At 36.5% G+C, this 10,396-nt stretch overlaps 2 protein-coding genes across 2 annotated transcripts; one reads left to right on the plus strand and one right to left on the minus strand.

Annotated features, from left to right (window-relative positions):
* Positions 1 to 308: 308 nt before the first annotated feature.
* Positions 309 to 7,681, minus strand: itk (IL2 inducible T cell kinase). The gene is made up of 17 exons (XM_043256576.1): positions 6,718 to 7,681; positions 6,456 to 6,560; positions 6,218 to 6,299; positions 5,960 to 6,082; positions 5,810 to 5,841; positions 5,473 to 5,624; positions 4,423 to 4,488; positions 4,240 to 4,294; positions 3,688 to 3,767; positions 3,431 to 3,576; positions 3,198 to 3,269; positions 2,424 to 2,592; positions 1,527 to 1,743; positions 1,376 to 1,440; positions 1,180 to 1,298; positions 933 to 1,090; positions 309 to 553 (listed from the first exon to the last, which is right to left on the minus strand). Exons 1-17 carry the CDS (start codon positions 6,853 to 6,855, stop codon positions 485 to 487), a joined length of 1,848 nt encoding a protein of 615 aa, XP_043112511.1. The 5' UTR covers positions 6,856 to 7,681; the 3' UTR covers positions 309 to 484.
* An 872-nt stretch (positions 7,682 to 8,553) lies between these two features.
* On the plus strand, positions 8,554 to 10,141 carry med7 (mediator complex subunit 7). Its single transcript, XM_043256578.1, has 2 exons — positions 8,554 to 8,754; positions 9,157 to 10,141. The coding sequence occupies exon 2, from the start codon at positions 9,166 to 9,168 to the stop codon at positions 9,892 to 9,894; it is 729 nt and encodes a 242-aa protein (XP_043112513.1). The 5' UTR covers positions 8,554 to 8,754; positions 9,157 to 9,165; the 3' UTR covers positions 9,895 to 10,141.
* Positions 10,142 to 10,396: the final 255 nt, after the last annotated feature.

Below are 10,396 nucleotides of genomic sequence, written 5' to 3' on the forward strand. Positions count from 1 at the left end.
AAAAAAGAAATCTGTGAAATAAATAAAATATACAATAATAAATAGAATAGGTGATTTGTACAATATACAGTATTTTCATTTAAAGGGACAACAATTTAATTATGTCATTATTTACTCATTATCATGTCATTCAAACCTATTAAATTAAAAATATCTATCTATCTATCTATCTATCTATCTATCTATCTATCTATCTATCTATCTATCTATCTATCTATCTATCTATCTATCTATCTATCTATCTAACAGCTTCAATCTGAATAGCGTTCACAAGTCAAAACCTACCACAATATAAAGTGCCCTTTTTCCTGTTTGGTCAAACACAAACTTACATATATTGAAAACAGCTATGCAAAGCTTTTTCAAAATTCACCTTTTTCACAAAACAGGTTTGAAACGACATGACAGTTATTAAATGATGACAAAATGTCATTTTTGAGCCAACTATCCCTATAACCCAGCCCAGGAAAGGATGTGATCCGAATCAAGGTTCTTGTTCAAGGCAGGCCAGTTCATGCAGGAGCAGAGCAAACGAGGGCCGATCCTCAGGTTTCTGTTAAACAAACATTGTTATGTTTATGTTGCCGTGGCAATAATGACACTAACAAGACGTATAGACAAATAACTAAATAAACGGAAACAGATACATTACCAGCTTTGAATTACACGAATAACAAAAGACACACAGTAGGAAGATTTAGTACCAATGGCCAACATAATCCACATTTAAAATTGCGGGGAAAAAAATCCAAAAACTTTAAAGCTAAAAGTGAGCATGACTAACTTCCTCAGAAGGCCCTATTCATGAGAACAGGAAATAAAACCACTTTTATATGGGATGACGTTATATTTTATTAATATTCAAATCATGTTATGGTTCAAGGATGATTTATAAGCTGGTAAGTTTATGATGCATTTTATGCCGGACTCACCTCTTTCCAGCTCCACTGCATTAACCCGTACACACTCTGTGGACAGAGCCGGGGTCTCAGGAGCCGCAGTCCTGCATTTAGGGTCTCCACTACCTCTGCATTACTACGGCTATCATAGGGCACACGACCCTCGCTGTACACCTCCCACATGAACACACCTGCAAATGAGACATCACTATGTGTTTAGACAAAATGTGTGGATTCTGATTAACATCATCTCATCCTCAGTGGAGTAATATGGACTCACCGAATGACCACACGTCTGATTTACTGCTATACTTCCCAAATTTGATCACTTCTGGAGAGGACCATCTCACTGGAAATTTGGACCCAATAGAACTGGTGTATTGATCATCTAGGACAAACCTGCAAATACAGGTGGGGATTCTCCATTACGATGGAGGACTGAGGAAACAGCGACTCTGGAATCTGCTGCTACTCACCTCGTCATTCCAAAATCTGATATCTTCACCACGTTATCTTCAGAAACCAAACAATTTCTTGCAGCCTGTAAAAACAGGAAGATTTTTTTTTAGAGCAAATCGTCCAAAAGAAGCAAGACAGTGACACTTTAAAGACCCTGTTTACACTTACCAGGTCTCTGTGGATGAAGTTGGAGCTTTCCAGGTAGGCCATCCCCTCACTCACATCCAAACACATCCCCAGCAGGAACTCCTGGGAGAAACTGCCTTTCCTGGCACGCAAGAAGTCCGTCAGGCAGCCGTTCTCCATGAATTCAAATACCAGATACATGGGTGAGCGCTGAGTGACCACGCCGTGCAACTGGACCAGCTTATTGTGAGACAGTTTCCTGTGGAGGCAGGCAATGAGCGATGCAATAAATTCATCCCTTACAGAAAAAGCACTTCACATGTGTTATCACATGTTATAATCACGTCAAACTCATGTGAAACAAACATAAAATACACATCAAACATGCAGTTTCGGAACATTTTCAAGGTCTAAATTTGTGACACAAAACCAGCCTTAAGTCACCGGGGTATATTAGTAGCAATAGCCAAAAATCATGTCATAAAGATAATTTTCCTACTGTAAATATATAAAAACATAATTTTTGACTAGTAATATGCATTGCTATGAACTTCATTTTGACAACTTTTAAGGCGATTTTATTTTCTTAGCATTTAGATTTTTTGCACCCTTAGATTCTACGTTTTCAAATAGTTGTATCGTAACAAAAACACATATCAGTGGAAACCTATTTATTCGGTTTTCAGATGATTAATACATCTCAATTAAAAATTAAAAAAAAACCTGACCCTTATGGCTTGTTTTCTGGTTTATCCACACATCCGCATTTGTTCACATGTGATTACATGAGTTTCTCATGAGTTTCACATGTGCGTTCACATATTTCACATGTGCGTTTAGCATGATTGTTTATTAGTTTATTAGCTTTTTTGTAAGGAAAGGTACACTTTTGTATCCTTATATGCGTGTCCTTTGATACATACAGCATGAGTTACTTACATCATCACTTGTGCTTCTTCCTTAAACTCCTCCTCTGACATGAAACCCTCTCGGACAGTCTTAACCGCCACCTGCATGTCATTCCAGCTTCCCTTCCAGACCAAGCCAAACTGTCCACTGCCCAGTTCCTCACTTAATGTCAGTTCATCAGGGTGAATCTCCCATTTATCTGTAAAAGAGACATATTTCGTTACGCCTTACAAAGAAGCAGTTACCTTTCATTTATATATCACTGGTGGGGAAAGTTACTTCTAATTTTGCATTACAATGTTAAACCCCTTAAAAAAGTAACTAATTGCCTTACTTTACTTTTGTGTTACTTTTTTTAATCTGGACAGGGCTTGCTTGTTTGTTTTTAAACGCCGTTTCACATCAAAAAGTGAAAGGAATAAGTCTCAGGCTGAAAAAAAGTTAATTCACATCCGTACAGTAGAACGCAGGAGAAAAATGTTCAACACTCTTTAGCGATTTAAAAAGACGAAACAAACCAAAAAAATACTGAAGCACAAATGTTAGTTTATCTAAAGTCATTTTTGCTTATTAGTATGGTTGAACTGTGATGGTTGAATTATGTTGTTATGTCTGTTATGTTGACCAAGGCGTGTTTAAAAAACATTTCTTGATAAAATGTTGCTTAATATATTTTTAGAAACTGTGATCATTTTTTTCTTAATTCTTTGATGATTAAACAAGAGTTTTTTAAACAGAAATAACGTATTGTATACATAATATACTCTTTAATACGACTCTTTTACTTGGCAGCTTGCGTTTTACCTGATGACAACTCCTTGATGCTTGTGTTTGTGACATTTCTAGACACGCAATGTCTCAGTCTGGTTATTAAACCTGCCGCAAAAACAAGCACAAGACAAAGTGAAGTCTCTTATGCAGTTTTCTTTGGTTTTATGATGGAATCAACTGACACATTAACTGCAGTGCCTTTAACGAGATATTATGCAATGAATGCAATTCAAAAACTCTTTACGTGGAATTTTTCTCCAGCTTACCTGCTGAATTGTGTTGATGATAGCGGATGAGCTCTGGAATGGTCGGGAACACGTATTTCTCGGCCAAGTAATACATGACCTTTTCACCTTCTTTTTGTACTTTGATCTGATAGTGCTTCACTCGAGGATACCTCTCTCCATCAGTCCTGCAGATGAATGACATTCATTAAAAACCAGTGTATGATAGAAAAAAATGTCAGCTATTTCTTTGTAAGTGACTAAAACTAACAATAATTTATAGCAGTATAAGCGTTTACCCTGAGACTCTGGAAAATATTGACACGGTGTATACACCTGGGTGTTTAGAGTCACGAACCATGAACCCCCCATCCTTGTTCTGTAAAGAAAACCTTTAATGTTAACCATGAATTCAACTGGAAATATCTAAACTTACCAATATAAATACCACAAATGAGAAACACAAAATTGTTTCAGTCGGACAAAAATGGTATGTATAAATGCGTCAATGTATTTGGTAATGGTTACGGCATACACTGAACCGTTTCAAATCTCACATGTATACCTGAGATCTCTCGTATTTAAAAAATAACATGTAAGATTGTCTTGACAGGAAACGCAGCAGCCACATTCTGGTTTAAGGGCTGTAGATTTTGTTTGAACTCTGCACGCTTTTTCCTGCACCGTCTGCAGACGTTGCTCTTGCAGGTTTGCAAAGAACCCCAACTTTTTGCAATGCCCAAAAACTGTGAAAATGTACTGAAGTGGTATGGCATAAGTGTTAAATAAAGTTAAAGATTATGGTTATCCGATTTATGACATGGAAACATTGATTGACATGACCGTCTTACCTCTCTCATCAGTAAGCTCTCCGCCTCGGTCCGAGTCATGTCTTTATTGTACCATCTATAAAACCGCAAAGCATTTGGAAAAACCGAAACCATTACTGTATGCTTAGATTATGAACTCGAGACATTTTTTTTCTTTTATATTTTTCATTTGTTTTATCCTGTAACATACGGATGAGAACTTACTCAAATTTATCTATGTTGTTAGATGCTTTTTCTGCGATATATATACACGGCACCGTGCCAACGTTTCTGTAACAGAGGAAAAAAAACTTTACTTGTAAGGTTTAAAAGTCTGTGGTATTTCCTACCACTGAGTTTTAGTTAAAAAAAACATTTTCCCCACAATTCCATGCTTCTTCAAAGGTTTTTTTGGGGATTATAATGCTAAACAAAGCTTACGATGCAATTTACGGTGCAACGATGAACACAAAAGAGGTGTTACATAAATCAGTATGGCCATCATTGTTTATTCTTAAATGCACTTAATTAGTGCATCTTTGCTGAATAATTATCAGCCATATAGAGGATTCTTTTTAGTTTCTAATTGTTTTTTAGTATAATGGCAAAATCCTGAGGCATTTCTAAAATAACAAACAAATAAAGAAAAATTATAAAATACTATAAAAACTTGAATAAAATATAATCAAATAATTCACACAAATTTCCACACTTGACATACTTTAATGCTAAATATCAAGGTTCTTTTGTTTGCCTTTTCAAATCCAAATAACAAAATCCAATAACTGTATGGGGCGTCTTTAATATATAAATTCGAACTTCTTTATGTATCATTGTAACATTTCTGAACAGTTAAAATGTAAATTAAGCTGTTCAAAATCAAAACTGCCAGTTATCATGTAAATAATAAAATTTTATCATGTTGTTTATATAATACACCAGGAATGATGCTACAGGTAATTGATACAATAATATATTCCTCTTGAAATGTTACAAACTTTTAAGCATTTTCAAAAGACTTTTTCGTAAAGGAACTTTTACTCAATGCTGAAATATTTCACGTCTATTTATCTATTTATCGAATGGGTTTTTGTGGCTGATATTCATGACGGTGCGTGGAAAGGGTGTGGCATTTTATTCAAAAGATCTCATTTGGCAAAGAGAAAAACTTTTTTCATTAACATGCTTGTGTAATGTGTCAAACTTCACAGTGGAAGGACTATTTCAGAAGGCATTGTAATAAATTTAACTTAAGAGAGTGCAAAAAACATTTACCCGTTTTTGTCCCTCACAGTCCACCAGTTTGGTTCTGAACTGTCAAGGACAAAATACTCGTCGTCTTTATGCAGAGGCAGGTCTGTATCTTCTACAGGGTTGAAATTCCTCAAAGCTACAACAATCCTGTCCTCTGGATCTGAAGATCGGCGCTGGTGGATAAATACAGACAGCTCAATTCACAAAATCTCATCCAAACACTGTCCTGATTATAACAAAACTACAAAAACAACAGAGACATTTGAATAATCTTAAACCTTTGGAAGCGATTTCCAAAACGTGAATTTACATAAATGAATAGGAGTCAGAAACTTTAAACAGAGACTGAATGACAAACCGTGGGATCTGGAGTTGGGGGAAGAGGTTTGGCTGTGGGATGAAATGAAACACGCATAAACTTATGAAAAATGATAGAAATGGACTGAGATTCATCATAGACCACATGGCAACTTTGGTTTGAAACTGTTTAACGTGAAAGAGTTTGCACCTCCATTGGGATAGTATTCGCTGCATCCCGCCGCCAGCTTCTCGGTCTGATGACAACATCTCCATTTCCCTTCTACCCAGAAGTCGGGATGGTATTTCAGAAATAAGTTGTTATTTTGTGTCGCTTCGTGGGTTGAGGAAATAGCATAAAATACAAAAGATAAGTATACATTTAAACGTATGTATACTCGTTCCACTCTACACGCTTTTTTCTTTTCTGTTTTCACAATGCGTGTCACTTTCTGCGACAGCTGCTTACCTTCTTTCAGAGCTCTGACCCATTTTAACCTGCAATCGTTGTCTGGAGCAAACACATACAGATAGTAGCTGTCATGGGCGACCTGTCCACGAACAAATACGTGAAGAAAACGTTTACGCAGTGTAAGCAGAAATCAAACGAAAAGTACTGATAGATATGACTATTTTGAAAATATTTTGCCGTATGAGCTCTTTTGCTCCAACAATATCTCGAAAGCAAAACTCGTCTCGACACTCACCTGGAAAGGGTACTTGTAATCGCAGGGAATGGGAACATCACTGCGAACGATCTCCACACACTTGATATGAGACAGTTCGATGCAGCCTTTCTGAGTTGGCTTTTTCTAAGGCGAAATTCATCATTATTCTACTGCTCATTCAGCACAGACATTTTCTTAACTTATTAAAGAAGTGCAAAAAGTAATATCGCATCTAATTAAAAGCAGCAACTTTCCAAATGTTACCAAGAAAATAGCGAACAGTGAAGGTGTGACTACTTACCCCAGGACGATTTTCGAAGTATGTTAGATCCTGTGTGTTTAGCACAAAAATCCTCTCCTTGTAATTGCACGGCGAAGTCCTTCTCTTCTGCTGTGATTTCTTGAACAGCGTTTCCTTTAGGATGACCCTTGGGTACATGGTGAAATCTGGATATTTAACTACCACATGGAAGGTTGACTCATGGCGAGTGATGTGTGGCAATCACTAGTTATGCACTTGTAGAGTTTACACTGATGTTTAAAGCATAGGTTTCCGGAGTCAACACTTTAGGTAAGCCACTTCCTGAGGTAGACTGCACAAGTTGAACTCCCATGCAATCACACGCACATGCACACACACACACACGCACACTTTCTCCTCCTTCCTTAAGACATTTTTTAAAATGTTTATTAGGCAGTTTTCATTGCAATGTTATACAGTGTAGGTGATTTCAATTCTTGTGTTGCACTTGTAATTGTCACATTTAGTTTGGTTTCTGTTCCTGGTTGAAGTTACGTTTAGTTATCCCTGTGTGCCTTTTGTTTAATAAAGTAGCTGCAAATATATATATATATATCTCTCTCTCACTAACTGGCACAGTCACAACATAGTAAACAAAGCCAAATGTGAAAAAGAGGATTCACTTACGTTTATATTTACGCTTATATACCATTAAAATGTTATCCTCATAGAACAGACATATGAGAACAGACATATTAGACAGAAACTTGAAAACTGACATTACGGGCAAAAAAAAAAAAAAAAAAAAACTCCAACCACAAACATTATAGGAAAACCGCATCACTGCAAAATAAACAGTCATTTAAAAAGTAACTTAATTACTGTACGCATCTGCTATTGGCTACAAATAAAGCAGGAAATGAAATGAGATTATTTGTGTAGGTTAAAAGAGTATGAAATTATATGAAGAAAGGATATAAATTTCCAACGTATTTACTGGAAGCATTTTTAATAATAAAAAAAAAACCCTTAAGACCCCCCCCTCTCTCTTTTTTACTGATTTTGGTTTTGATGCAGTTTTTTTCTTTTGTTTTCTTATTAGGTGTATGAGGTTGATGTTTAGAAGGAAGTATATATACATTATAAACAATGTTTATATATATATATATATATATATATATATATATATATATATATATATATATATATATATATATATATATATATATATATATAAGCTGGATTGTGTAAAACAACTAAACAGAATAAAGGAGAAAAATAAAGGAGAAATTGCTATGGAGAATGCAAAGAAAATGCAATGCAATGTAGGGATTTCAGTAGGTATAATAATTTTTATACTGTTTTTATACAAACCATATTTTCTATTGCTCAACACCAACCCTACACTGCCTTTGTACCCACAGGCACCTCAATTTAGGTCCCCACCGTGACACGGGTCCCATGAGCCTGTGTGTAATTTACCTGTACACACACACACACACACACACACACATACAACACACACAAAATACAATATAACACAAATAAGACAAATCAAGTATCACTTTAACAGTTACTCACCCTTTTAGAGCTTTGACCTTCGTAACCTGCAGCCAGTCTGAAGCAAAGTCCTGTACCTGTCAACAAAAGAATAAAAAAGATGCTTTTATGTGTAAACTAAGCGCATGGCTCAAACCTAACCACGGAGCAGCAGCTTAACAAAACCAAACAAGCAACTCAAAACTGAGAACATCGTTTAGCAAAAATGTAAAATTTTACGTCTATGTTTTTTTTTTAAATAAGCACATTTAAAAAACGTACATATATTTTCCTATTTTGTTTATTTTATTTTTTATAGACTTATCTTTTTATTAAGAAATCAAACCACGACGTCATTGAATACGCTTCGTTTAGGATCCGCCCTGATCCATCTTCGACCAATGAAACACCTCGTTGCTAAGAGGCTGTACACCAATGCAGCGTATTAATCTTTAGACTTGAAACGAATCGAGACATGCTAGAGGTCTTGATCGTTTCTGTTTCTTGAAAATCTGTTTACATAGCGGACAGTACTTGTTCACTAAGCCAGCGGTTTCGGTGAGTATTTTTTGTTTAATATTACAGCGATGAGTCCAGCGAAATCAGCCGCTTTGCCAATCTTTTAATCAATTATTCTTTGAACCGTGGCATTTAACGTTAGCTTCTAAACTGTTAGCAGTTTCTAAAACCGGTATTGTTTACAAACTAAGTTACTTGTACTACTTTGCCAAAGGTTTCCAAACTGTTTGTTTTATCTGTAGTAAATTCTTGGACAACGAATGTGCTTATTTGCTCTTTTTTTTCCCCAAAGCGAATTTTATAACAAATGATTGTTGTTTGTAGAACGTAAGTTATCGTCAATAATTGCTATTATTTATTAGCAAATAATATCATTATTGAATAATGTTACTGGGTAACATAACCAATAGATTTGATTATTTTCTCGCTTTTCCTGACTAGATTTTCAAAATGGGGGAGCCACAGCAGGTCAGTGCTCTTCCACCTCCTCCGATGCAGTACATCAAGGAGTACACGGATGAAAATGTACGAAAGGGACTGGCCCCCAAACCCCCTCCTCCTATTCGAGACAGTTACATGATGTTTGGCAATCAGTTCCAATGCGACGATCTCATTATTCGACCACTGGAGAGTCAAGGCATCGAGCGCCTTCACCCAATGCAGTTTGACCACAAAAGAGAGCTGAAGAAGCTAAACATGTCTATCCTGGTCAACTTTCTGGACCTTCTGGACATCCTCATCAAAAGCCCAGGCAGCATTAAACGAGAGGAGAAGCTGGAGGACTTGAAACTCCTTTTTGTGCACATGCATCACCTTATCAATGAGTACCGTCCCCACCAGGCCAGAGAGACGCTACGGGTCATGATGGAGGTTCAGAAGAGGCAGAGGCTGGAGACGGCTGAGCGTTTCCAGAAGCATCTGGAGAGGGTGGTGGAGATGATCCAGGGGTGTCTTGCCTCGCTGCCTGATGATTTGCCACAACCCAGCAGCTCCGGCGTGGGAGAGGCTGGTGGCGCTGGATCAGCCGGAGACTCCAGACTGAAAACAGAACCTATGGATGTAGATGAGACTGGTGTTAGCTGCATGGTTGCACAAACGGACAAGTATGTGCCCAGTAAGAAGGACAAAGCGTGGGATAAGGACGCTGCAATGTGTAGTATTATTGATGAGATGACTTGAGCTAAGGGTGTTTTTTTTGTTGTTGTTTTGTTTTGTTATTCAGAAAATGTCAGCTCTTCAACTTTGTTACAAGACTTGGAATTGGTTTGGATTACAGACATTTTTACTATTTAATAAGGTTGCAAGATTATACAGTTGATGAAGCAGAGCTATATGTGTAAAATAAATAAAGGTGTTCTGGTCTTTGCATTTTCATATCTCACTGTGCTTCTTTTGTCATAAATAAAACGCATTTATATATACAAAAGGACTCATAATACCTCACTATGTGTGCGTATGATGATAAACATAATACTGCAATATATCTAACCTCTGCTTAAGTGTTTTATGTAAGAATAAAGCTCCATTTTTTTACTGATTTAATAAAACTACTTGTACAGAACCTGTTCCGCTGCCTTACGAAAGATAATTACAAAAATATGTTGTGTCATGTGATGTTGTTATGTGATTTAGCCACTAAGCATCACACGTTTATATGATACAGCTTGGAGAAAATGCTAAC

This window comes from Puntigrus tetrazona, chromosome 14, assembly GCF_018831695.1.
Source record: "Puntigrus tetrazona isolate hp1 chromosome 14, ASM1883169v1, whole genome shotgun sequence".
NCBI classification, from domain to species: Eukaryota; Metazoa; Chordata; class Actinopteri; order Cypriniformes; family Cyprinidae; genus Puntigrus; species Puntigrus tetrazona.

Bases quoted from the DNA above. Each gene is read 5' to 3' on its own strand.
- med7 (XM_043256578.1), top strand. From the start codon at position 9,166: ATGGGGGAGCCACAGCAGGTCAGTGCTCTTCCACCTCCTCCGATGCAG.
- itk (XM_043256576.1), bottom strand. From the start codon at position 6,855: ATGTACCCAAGGGTCATCCTAAAGGAAACGCTGTTCAAGAAATCACAG. The intron at 5,625-5,809 runs GTTTGTCATTCA...TTTATCCACCAG, and splicing joins CCCCAACTCCAGATCCCACG to CGCCGATCTTCAGATCCAGA. The intron at 1,299-1,375 runs GTGAGTAGCAGC...CTGTATTTGCAG, and splicing joins TCAGATTTTGGAATGACGAG to GTTTGTCCTAGATGATCAAT.